General features: G+C 36.3%; 1 protein-coding gene across 1 annotated transcript in view; it reads right to left on the reverse strand.

The window, feature by feature from the left end:
* Positions 1-8,327: 8,327 nt before the first annotated feature.
* LOC104531363 (LIM domain-binding protein 3) overlaps positions 8,328-12,277 on the reverse strand; it is a gene marked incomplete at its 5' end in the record, with an annotated part of 56,546 nt that continues 52,596 nt past the window's right edge. The window contains 2 exons of the mRNA XM_010176221.2: positions 8,328-8,778; positions 10,780-10,895. Coding sequence (XP_010174523.1) covers positions 8,689-8,778; positions 10,780-10,895 — 206 coding nt within the window. The remainder of the gene's footprint in view (positions 8,779-10,779; positions 10,896-12,277) is intronic.

A 12,277-nucleotide genomic window follows, 5' to 3' on the forward strand; every position in this document is an offset into this window, starting at 1 on the left:
TGGAAATTAAACCCCCAAAATATAAAATGTGCAAAGCAGCTGAACAGTTTTCAGTGTACATACTCAAAGTGCTAAACAATAGTAGCTATTGCATGTGTGACCATCAGGAAACACAGCTGTGTTTCTTTGTGTTACAATTAATTACTTCCGTTGTATATAAAATTGAAAGTATTGGTACTCTGGGGCGGAAAAAGGATATCCTGATACACTGCTCCTATTTCCTTACCAAGGCCTATTACTAACTGTTTCACCATTAATTCAGTTACAATGAATTATCCTGCGATGAATAAAGGAAGGGTGGTTAATTGTCATGCTAAAAGCTACTTTTCCTTTGCATTTTCACTCTCCTACATTTTTATCTCGTTTTAGTACTTTCACATGTGCCCTCTTTGATAGCAATTAAGTAGGTGCACTTAATAATGAAAGTCTAAAATAAACATTTTCTTAATTATCCTTTACTTAAAGATTGTTCTATTGTTGTTTTTTTTTTTATGCTATGAGATCAGAAAAAGCAGAAGACTTTGTCACTGTCCTTTAAAGGAATGAGTAAAATTTCTCAGTTTAAGTATTTGTGGACAGGTTTTCCGAAGCTGGCACACAGAGATGTAATTTATACCTTTCTGTGCCAGTGAATTCCCCTAGGCTGGAGGGGAATGAGGAATCTTACTCAGAGTTAGGGAGGAGTAGTAACAGCCCAGCATTTCTCTGTTATACATTCTTTAATTTTTTGGGGGTGGAAATTGCATAGGAGGAAAAACTGTTTGAGGTTTTACTAAATAGTGCAAACTTGCACCCTAAAGATATACATTGCCCCTAGGCTTTAATATCTACCTTTTAATAACACTGACTCTGCTTTTAGAAAACTTCTGAACAGAGAGCAGCTTCTGCGACTGCTTAGGAAATCAATGAAGTCGCCACCAACCATTAAGTCTATAAAAGGTGGATAATGTGTTATGTATTTGCTACTAAGAATTTAATCTCTCAGGATGCTCCTCCTAACCTAAACGTCTGTGCCTGTGTCCCCAGGTGTAATTAACACCACCAGATTCTTTCCAATCCATTATGTGTAACACAAAGCTGAGTAAGTGACGTGGGGTCCTTCAATGTGAGCACAAATAAATCCTGCCAGATGAACTGAAATCTTTGCAAGTTTGAAGTCAGTCTAGGTGGTATCACAACAGAGTAACAGAAGAATGGTAACTCAGAAAAGCTCCCATTCCAGAAACTGGTTTACATAATACAGATGGCAGAAAATCATCATCCACATAAAATACAGCCCTATTCTTGTTTTGCTGCAGCAGCTGGCACTGGGAATACAGCCTCAAAAGATAACTATGCTCTGTCATTATTTCATTACAACACAGTTCAGATTCAGGTATGCTAAATTTGATGTAATAGCTAGAACCTGAATCTCTGGCTAGCACTATCAATCACATTTCTTGCAAGGATTTTTTGGCCAGAAGTATGTGCAGTGCAGCATAGATGCTGTGTAGCCTACATAAGTAGAGAAGAATCTTCCAATTAGTGTCATATATACTGTGTATCCACAATAAATCTCAGTAAGACTGGTATTTCCAGGATGCAGTAGGCTGACTGAATACACTCATGCTAGCAGCACAGCACATTGTATTACTTTTTACCCCACACTGTTACACAGCTTACAAGCATACGTAACAGTAACTCTGGTCAGGCTTCCACAAGAGCAGAAATCAGAGGGAAATTTATGATGTCTTCAGAATCAGCACAGGGAAAAATTTCCAGGAAGAAAAAGAAAATGCGTCAGGGAACATGTGGGCCTACCAGTGGCATCGAGTACTGCAGAAGAACATTTGATTGTGAGATAATATATTTGGTCTTTGCTTATAATACACAAATAAAATTTTTATTTCTGAAGTCATATTTTAAATATGAAGCCAGATTTTTGAAAGTGCGCCCTTCTTTCTGCTGCCACATCTCCTGTGCTGTCAGAAGTCTAGAGATGTTACCTCATAAAGCACAAATACCTAAGTCAGAACAAAAACTAAGTCTGTAGGTACACTCAGTTTAATGCATTATTATGCTACGTATAGTAAATGTACTATATGACAACAATTTAGGCTCAAATACTGCAAGTATGAAACACATCCACTTAAAGGAAATTAGAGCCTCAGTTCTGAGTGTTTTAATTCACATACAGATTCCATACATGCAGATAGGAATGTTTGTATTCATCAACATCAAGTTTTCTTTAAATCAAATTAAATCTTGATCCCAACATTATTTTCCAGTCTACGTAAAATTAGCTCTTAAAATAATTAAAATTCTGTAAAGAATTATTTTGTTCTGAAATTAGGTCCTTAATTATGGCTATAGATATTTATTAAGCTTCTTAAAAATCTAAAACATCCTCTTTAATGTACCATAAGAATAAAACATTCTAGAAGAACAGCAAGTTTCCTGGCTTTCTTGTAGCAAGCAGCATTCATTCCACAAGCACTGTAATGACCATGGCCATTATTCAATTCAAAGTTGTATTTTTATCTATATCTTCTAATTAAAAGAAAAAGAAATCATTAATTCAGTTTCGGAAATATCTCGGCTCTTTCTCAGTAACACTACACATAGTAAAACTAAGCGGAAGCAGAATTTCCAGAACATCTTTGTCATAAATGAAAAGAATCTGAATTCTAAAGTGGTAAGATTAGAAAATACTTTTGTAGTGGAGGCAGATTTATTAATGATACTTTATGCATGCTCATTTATTATTCCCTAACAGTTAAAATCTGGAAACTTTTAAAGGAAAAACATGTTTTGTTCAAGAGTTTAGCTTTGTTCGAAAAAAATAATTCTGCTTGTCCTTATTACACAGAAAAGTCTTGGGACTTAGTCTGACAGTCCTTATTAGTACAACACAAATTTGTTACTGTTTTCTTTTGATGTAATCTTCCTAAGAGGAGGAGGAACTGTGTTTTTAACAGCTATCTCAGGGCATGTTTTATAGACACACAGCACAGAATTTATGCCTGAATATAATCTGAATCTCATCCATAACTCTCTGATTTGGCTGGGAGAACAAAGCCTTTCATTGTGTATTCAATAATGGTTTCAGCAATCTTATTCACACATTCCTTCGTTTCTTAATCAACAGAAACTGGCTGAATTTAAGATTCATGATTGGAGGGGGCAGACAATGCCAAAACCTATAGTTTTAAAATCACCATTTTCTTTAAAGCAAATAATAATCTTTCTTCTATTAAGAATCTCTTAATGCAACACTTGTCAAGCGATTTTGCACCATGGCCTTTTCAAATGTACTTTGCTTTATTCCCTTTTTGCACCCTATTAGCTGGCACGATGCCATGCTTGTGCCTCTGCTGCTTCCACTCCCAAAAGCTGAATTCTCCAGGGATCACAGTGCATAGTTTAGGAACCACTTGTGCAAAGGTAAAAGGTCAGAACAGACAATATGAAAACCAGCAAGTTTGAGCTGACAGAAAATTGTGTATATTCTCTTCATTCTTTTGAATTGTGTTTTTCCTTATGCACACTGTAAACAGAAATTAGGGCTGTAAAATAAAATCAAAGAGCACAAAGTTGTGATTCCTGATGATGTACTTTGTAATGCCATCTAAAGCCAAGTCTGTCCATTTATCATGTAACTTCTTAATTAGGTTTAATATAATTAGTTGTATCTTTAAAAACCCTGCATTCCTGAGGGGTGTGGATTAGGAATGCACAAAATGGCTGTTTTTATAAGCCACACTGTTATATGAAGATAATCCTTTCATTTGGAAGTATTTCTTGGCCCTAGAGCTCAATGAGGACATATTTTAAATATATGTATATTATTTAAAGTCACTTCTGCTAAGAAATGGAAGAACACCCACCCGAACTTACGCAATCAAACTTTGTTCTCAGATGCATCCATGTAACCTAAACCAGAATTTACCCATTCCTTATAAAGTTACTATAAACAGTATTTGTTGACACAATAAGGTCTGTGACTATACAAGTCTCACCAAGTTACAACATGTACGTTAGTACACTACATCTTTTAAACATACTAACATTTGTTTGTTTAAAACAGCATTATTTGGTTAATAGAACATTCAAGACTGATATACAATAAAGGTGAAACCAGTGTTTTTAATTTTTATTTTCAGGTCTGAAGTAGAGAGTACAAGCTTGTGTGTGCTTTCTTATCAGTATTACATGGCTGAAAGCTGTCAGCTGTTCACATGCCATATTAATAAATATGCCCAAATAATAAAGCTTTAACTGTATTTGCATATTCCTTTTATTACTAAACTGTTTTATTCATGTTGGCACAGATAATCCATGCAAGGTAGTTACTCACACCTCATAAACCACACTACATTCTGTTTCTGAAATAACTAGTAACTTCAGAAAAAAACAGATACCTAAAAGCAAGGGCACTTGTGGCATCAAGTCAACATATGTGCCAATATATTATAAAACCTAGACTTCTAATATGATCACTGCAGGTCAGAAATCACTCTGTTTTAAATTCTGATGTTTATAAATACTAAACAAATTAATATCTGCTACCAGGAGACAAGTACTGCAAATAAACATTAGCATGCCCAGCATTAGACACTAATGAGTGTGTTCAGTGCTGTGGACATTCACATTATTAAACATAAATACAAATAATCTTTAACAAAACATTTCACCCAAAGTACTGACCACTGAAGGACCAAAGTAAATATTTTTCTTGTTTTCAGTTGATTTTAGAAATATGTAATGTGTAAATCCAATATAGTAAAAACTAGCTTCTAAAAAAAGAAGTCAGAAGAATGAGGTTTTTTCCAGATAATAAATGCAGTCTTCTTTGGAAACATTTTATTTACCCTGTTCTGTAAAAAGAACAGAAAAAGAGAAAAAGCATTGAGATAATTTTTGAAGCCTTTGACTGAAAAGTTATTGAATACTTTTTCATTAGATAAAAGACTGGTCTTTTTATTTGATCATTCAGAGGTACAGTATCTTTGTTTTATTATGTAAAAACCTCACATTAATTAGAATGAAAAGAAATACTTAGAGGAACTTAGGACTCTTGTCCCAGGCATCTATTACCAGACATAAAACACAAACAAGTACATATTATTCATCTTGCATTTTTTTGTACAGTGTTTATGTTCAGTGATAGTTGAAGGGCCTTATTCTGAATTATTTATATATCTATATCTATGCATCTTTTCCCCCTCCATATCACAAAGGTGACACATGTCAGAAGAGTATCAGCAGTTATGTGGTATTCTACCCCTGTGAAAGTTAAAATACTACATTATTATTCACAAATTTCTGGTTCAGATATGTGCAAAATTATATCTTAAAATAGATATCAAGGGTGGGTAAATGGATTCCCTATTTTTGGACCACATTATGAAGCAGCACAAGTCCAAACAGGATATTTATTACCTCAGAGTATCTCTGTTCTTCACTCAGAGATATCACTGTACTTCATATAGTGATATGTAAACTAGCTTTAATCTCACTTGCTCAGATACCGGATGGAGTCAGGGCATGGGTTACAGTGCAGGTTATCTGTCCAAGGAAATTTTCAAGACTCTCTTAAGTTAGTAAGGCTCCCACTGAAAAGGAAATTTGCAGGACTCTTTCAAGCTAGTACAGCTCCCACAGAAGTGTGTGCTGCTGCATTTTCACTGTTGCCACTCCACAAGCTAGCTCAGCTATGCTTACACACATTGCATTCACCTTTCTGTAGTACTGACTTCAAATTTACTAGACTGGATCCTGTATCCTCCTTGCCCACCTCTTCTATACATATTCATACTGTCTTTCTGGACTATTGTGAGCTACTTGTATCCTAATTTCTTCAAGCCCTTTCCCTGACTGCAGTGAGTCATCCTGGCTATTCCCCTCTTTCCCCCTCTGCCCCACCCCAGCTAACACGTCAACTTAGTGAAACTGGTCTTACCGAGCTATTCCCCCTCCTCCAACCCCAGCTTCAGTAAGGGCTTCACGTCTCCCCAGTGCCTCATCTTTTTGCACTCAACCAGAGGCCCCCAAAGTCCCTACATTCTAGCTGCCACAGGTACCCTCCCTTCTCTGATCCAAGCCTCCCTTTCCCTGCCCACACCAAGACCCCTGTCTCCCACAACCCCGTCCACCCCAGCAACTCGCAGGCTGACCTGGGCCACTTCATCTGGCAATCCGGGCTCCCCTGTGAATGTGAAGAACAGACAGCCCCAGCTGTGCTGCCTACCACCATCTCTGCACAGACCGCACCCCTGCCTAAGCTGCAGCCCTCCATCTCTGACCATCTCCCAAAATGCTTTATCCTTCACATTGCCAGTGAAGATGGAGCTTTTAGGGTCATTGAGGGGGAAGGTGGAGAGGGAGACACACACATATACACACAAGCAGACTAGAAGAGAAAGACTTCATGAAATTCTCCTGAGACGTCACAAGCCCCAGCATTTTGTGTCCTCCCAAGGAATCTGACCCTCTACTTTGATGTTGACAGTAAAAGACTAGTCTCAGTCAGTGGGTAACACAAAAACCTGCCTAAAGAGTATCTTCAATGCAGTCTTAGTGTATAATATGCTGATTGTAATTCTCTTAATTAACAGAGAATAATAAACACTATTTTCTTGAATGAACAACAAAAAATAAAAGGAAATCTAGAATTGTCTCACTGTGAGGAAAAGGTATTTAATGAAGTTGAATATGAGTGAAAAAATATTTAACTTCCATGATTACAGTTTATTCCTCTAGAGAATATTATGAGCCAGATCAATGGAACCATATTCATACCAGCCCAGCACCGGCTGAAAACGAAAAATTTGTTTGCTATAGGAAAAAAAGGCTTTGTGTGTCATGTACTAGTGTTTTAGAATAATTAATGCCTACAAAAATCTGACCCTGTAGCACTCAGATCGGATCACTGCTAAGATCAGTGAGCACTAAGATACCTACTGAATAAATACAGGTCATACATGTCAACACTGCCACAGGCAGGCAGGTTGCTGTTTTTGTCCAAGATGCAGACTACCTGCCACTAACTTAACTCTCATATTAGAACTCTAAATTTCTTTTATTCCTCCCCCAAGCTTTGGATAGTTTTTCATCCCTGAAAAGACACACCAATTTTCTTAAAATCGGCATTAATCATAGGAGGGAAAAGGCAGACAATGCTATGTAATTTCTTGTTACTCAAAACACAAGGTAAAATAGGGTGCAGATGGCACCAGAATGTGGCCGACAGAATGCATCCTCAGCCTCAGAAATACTAATTCAGAACTGTCAGTACTGCAAACTGTCAACACACATCATAATTCTCACTTAAACAAATTGATAAAATTTGAATAGTGATCAGACTTTCAATTTTAACTCTATTTTCCATTAGACAGAAGTGCTGTATCCAATACAAAAATCCCTGATATTAAAAAGTCAAAAGTAGTATCAGTACTACAAGTATTGCTCTTATGCAAAAAAAAAAAAAAAAAAAAATTAAAAAAATTATAAATAACTGTTGTAACAACTTGAAAGTTGGTCTTAAAATACTGGAAAAGATCACTGTATGGTGATCCTAATTGTTGGAGCCTATCTACTGTTTTACAATGGCAAATACTACTACAATTCAGGATGTGTTACATTTAAACTAACGAAAGTAATAAAGACAATGTGCCTGTGGTGTTATGCTGCTTTATGAATTTTTAATCAATGTTAATTTACTATAGAAATATGTGGGATAGAGGAGGGAACTTTTGCAAGCTATCTCCCACTTCCTAGCTGTGCTAGATGGATGTGTGTCTTCTGTGGTCATCAATGTGAAGGTCCAGATGTAAAGTCCTACCTTCCACTGATATCAATGGGAATTAGAAAACAAAGCAACTTTGACTTATTTTTTTTCCACAAGAGGAAAGGAAAACTGGTTTCCAGTTAAAAGTTAGCCTTTCCAGCCAGCTCTATTCCAGTCAATGTAAGAGCAATTTGGAGAAAGCCAGTTGTCCTTTCCCATTATGATTTGAAAGTGAGCTAATCTACTGTGCATGTACAAGCCAAGTGCACTAGCAAGGCTGACCCAGCATGCTTTTCTCAATCTTACTGTGTTATGGAAGGAGTTAATTCTTTTTCCACTTTATTTTCCAACTAAGTTACAGATTGTTTCCTAATATTGAATCTAAAATATTTGATGCTATGAGGTAGCACCACAACATAATGGAATAGCAGTAATTTTTCATAGAGGAAACCCTAATCTATTTATTTCCCTTTGAAAGCTATGGCCTTTGGTTCTACAGATTATTGTACATGTGGCACTTATTCATTCTTGTTATGAAAAAAAAGGACTAATTACAAAAGGACTTTTCCAGTTCTTAAACACTAGTGTGTGGTCTAAGCAGTAAAACTGCTGTGGGCAGTTCATTTGACTGCATTTGTACATTACTTTTTATATTAAAATTTTTAGTTAATTTCAATATTTCCCCCAACTGTTGCTCTAATAATGGACTAGTTTATTTGTTTTTGCATGTTCATTCAGTAAGTTTTTGTATGAACTTTGCAAAAGCACGTTCTGCATTTACAAAACAGGTTAAAGTTAAACTTCAGAAGTATCAACTTCTTAGCTTTTACCAAGAGAAATGCTAGCCATGGTTATCAACTTCATAATTGCCCAGTTAGTTATCCATTTTTCCTCAGCATTACTGACTACAAACTCTTCTTTTAAACATTGATGGCATGGGCATGCTTCTTGCACAGTGGCTTATCCTTCTTGGAGTAGAATGGCTGACCTTCTAAATTCACATGGCATACCTAGAATTAATAAAAAATACAATCAGGAATCATTAAAAAAAAAGGAGACAGAGAAAGATATGATTATTAATTTCAACTGTATTTCTTTTCTGCTCACACATTTCTTTATCAGAAGTGCATCTGATTTCCTGGATCAAAGTGTATGCCTTGGTAGTTTTCCTGCTCCATGTTGAGGTTAGGCTCTGGTTTGCATCAGCTCTTCTGTCTGTACTTTTCTGCCACTGCTGCCCGCTAAGCTCACTAGTTTCCATTAAAATGAAGTCTGGGTACATGATCCCCTAGGCAGCTTCAGCATGTCGCAGCAGTGCTTGTGCAGACCATCCAATGATAGCAGCACAGTCGAGCACATGCACCTAGCTCAGACTTTAAGACCTAGATTTTGATCCTTGCAACGTGTGATTTTACAAAAGCTCTGGGGTTAGCTGCCACCGTCCCAGGGGTACCATCCTGCCATGGTACCATTAGATACTCATTTCTCTTATTACGTTGTCTTGATACGGGTGTTTATGTGATCAAAGAGTGAGTCATTCAGACAGCCAGTATCACTGAAACCTAACTGCTTATTCTTACCAGGTTATTCTTCAACCCATAGAGTTCTCTGCCTGGCTGTGTAAGTGCTGGTGTTGACATAACAAAGCATGTGAGAATGCATGGCCAAGGCAGGGCAGTCCAGGTTTAGATCAGCTTAAACTGCCCTGGAATTGTACAGATATCTACACAGGGTACTGCAAGACCATTTGCAAGGTCAGAGTTGACTAGAACCACTTAAAGAAGTCAACACATCAGAATCTACGAATAGGAATAAACATTGTTCCTAATGCTTATGGCAGGCTTAAGACCAGTGAATAACATCAGTGATGTGCTACTGCAAGTGGAAGGAAAACTGCAGGAAAGGATATTAAGATAGCATATTAGAAATTAAGAGTTGTGTTTATTTGCATTTGACTTAACCCACTGAAAGAAATAGTTAGCCTCTAACGAAAAATGCTGTGAGAACTGCATTAATAAAACTGTGACTTCCACAGAAAAATGGGTTGCTAATTTAAGTAAGTATATAAGAATGCAGTTAAATTAACAAGTGCAGAAGAAAATGAAATATTCAAAGTGTCTTTTATAAGTGACTAATAGCTGATAGTTTGTGAAAGAAACTTGCTGTCTTAGTATTCCTTTCTCTGTTAGAATTTCAAGAAGACTTAAATTTTCACAGGACACTTGTGTCACTCACTTCCATGTACCCTCGAAAGACCAGTATCTAGTTTAACATTTCTATACTTTCTACTCTTCAACCTAATTTTAGAGTTCAACAAACATTAGAAATTGTCACTGTCATTTCTGGTGTGGCAAACGTACTTTTTTTAGCTAATTAGAGGTTCTAGATATTATTACTCTAGGAATAATATGTTGTAGAGCAGCACAGCTGTATTAGAACCATATGAAAAATACTCTTTATCATATGGATTTTACTACTTTGTGTGCAGAATGTGGGAATATGATGACACTATATAGCTGTATGCATGCCACAGATTGGCAAGTTTGACAAACTTCTATGCTAATTACTATTCACTCTCTCTAAACAGACTCATTTTTGCAAGTTTCAACAGTTATTCTGCATGGAAATACAAACTGCACTGCTTTGTAAGTAAGAGTATGGCTATACTGTTCAGTATGGTGTTAATTTATTTTAAATCCTGCTTTATCTTTATTTGGTAAACATTGGAAAGAATAACAGCAATAGGAGTATGTATTACTGTAGGTACTCTCTAAAACTGGATGTTTGATTAGAAAGCACTCACTTGTGATGGTCAAATTTAATAATTCTAGTAAAAGTTTACGGAGCAGAAGAGAAATTATTCCCATCCTTCCCCATCTGCAAGTTAAAAATGAAATTCACTCCCTCTGCATCCTTAGGCATATGTTAGTCATTCCTGAAAAAGGTCTTCTAATGTTACTTCACAATTTATGAGTATAAAGAAATTAGATAGTATTTGGTATAGAACCTACAGCACAAATGAAGCAGGTATCATGCCAAGTGTGTCCAAGAGCTTCAATGAATTTATCTCCAGCTTCAACAGGAAAATCACAGCCATGGCATTTTGTGCTGAACAAAGCAATATAATCTAAAATAAAACAAAAAGAAAATTTAGAACAAACTCTTACCATAATTGTATTAAATCAAAGAGAAATAGAAAAGTCTCCAGAGAATGAATTTTTGGATTGTTTTTGCTTAGTTTCCTACTACATTCACTGAAACACTCACACTGAAATTTGCTTCTTTATTTAAATACAAGCTCAATGCAAAACCCCACATCAGCATGACAGCTGTCACCGCAAACAGAAAACAAACAAAAAAATTAATGAAATTTGATGTTTTGCACATTATTTTTAAATTGGCTTTAATGTATGTGGAAGCTATTAATAAGGACAAATATGGTCATACAAAACACAATTTAATGGCCAGTTACCTTAGGGGTGGTACAGAAGCATAGTTTAAGTTTCCATGACTGGACTTATGTTCTCTCTGGCTAGAAACCCCATACTGGCTGGTTAATACATCTTTACTTTGAATATCAAGTGCAATTTGGAAAGACTTGACATTGAAAAAGATTATCAGAAATTCTAATATGGAATTCATGAGAGTCATTAGAGGTTATGGCAAAACCTCCAATTTTAAAGGGTAGGTGCCTAGTCAGTCAGGCTATATTGTTTTCATTTTGCATTAAGAGTTACTCTGATTTGTAAAATTTGATTTGCACAACCACAAGGAAGGAATCTCCAGAGAGAAGTAGGCCAGAAGTTCATTAAATGGACAAGGCGATGCTTCCAGAGGGAATACCACTTAAACCTTAACCTGCTTCCTGACCATGTCAGGCAACTCATTTGCACGGCAAGCACTATTTATTAAACCATAATACCCTTTCCATAGTTTGGGAAAACCTGGCCTTTTCTTTTCTTAGTTAGCAAGAAGCAGTTAATTTGTTGCAGCACACAGAAAACAAAATCTGCACTACCATGTGTTGCACATCTGAGCAGAGCTATCTTTTCATATATGTTGGTTGATAGTTTTAGGATGAGGTAGCAGTAACAGAGATCATAATTCAAACAACTTAGTGGAGAGAATGTGAGCAACAACCTATACATATGGTATAGAAGTGCTACCAGAACCCTAAAAGAAGAATTTTTCACCCCATAATGTGTAGATTTCTAGTGAGCAGAATCTACCAGGGAAGAAAGTGGGACAGGGAAAAAAAATTAGGGAGAGAAATGGAAGGTAAGTATCATAATAAATAAGGGAGAGAAAAGTAATGTGTTCTGGGACATAGAGACAAAAGAAAACCACTCTGCCAGTGCATCATATAAAGTGGAAAAAACTATGGAGAGTGAAACACTTGTATATGCAGAGACAGGAAACAAAACCCGTGCTGGATGGGTAATTGATTTTATTTTGTTCATCAACTGCTTTATTCTTGTGTTGCTTCCATACAGCATGAAGCACATGATT

Source organism: Antrostomus carolinensis, unplaced genomic scaffold (genome assembly GCF_000700745.2).
Source record: "Antrostomus carolinensis isolate BGI_N321 unplaced genomic scaffold, ASM70074v2 scaffold9689, whole genome shotgun sequence".
NCBI lineage: Eukaryota > Metazoa > Chordata > Aves > Caprimulgiformes > Caprimulgidae > Antrostomus > Antrostomus carolinensis.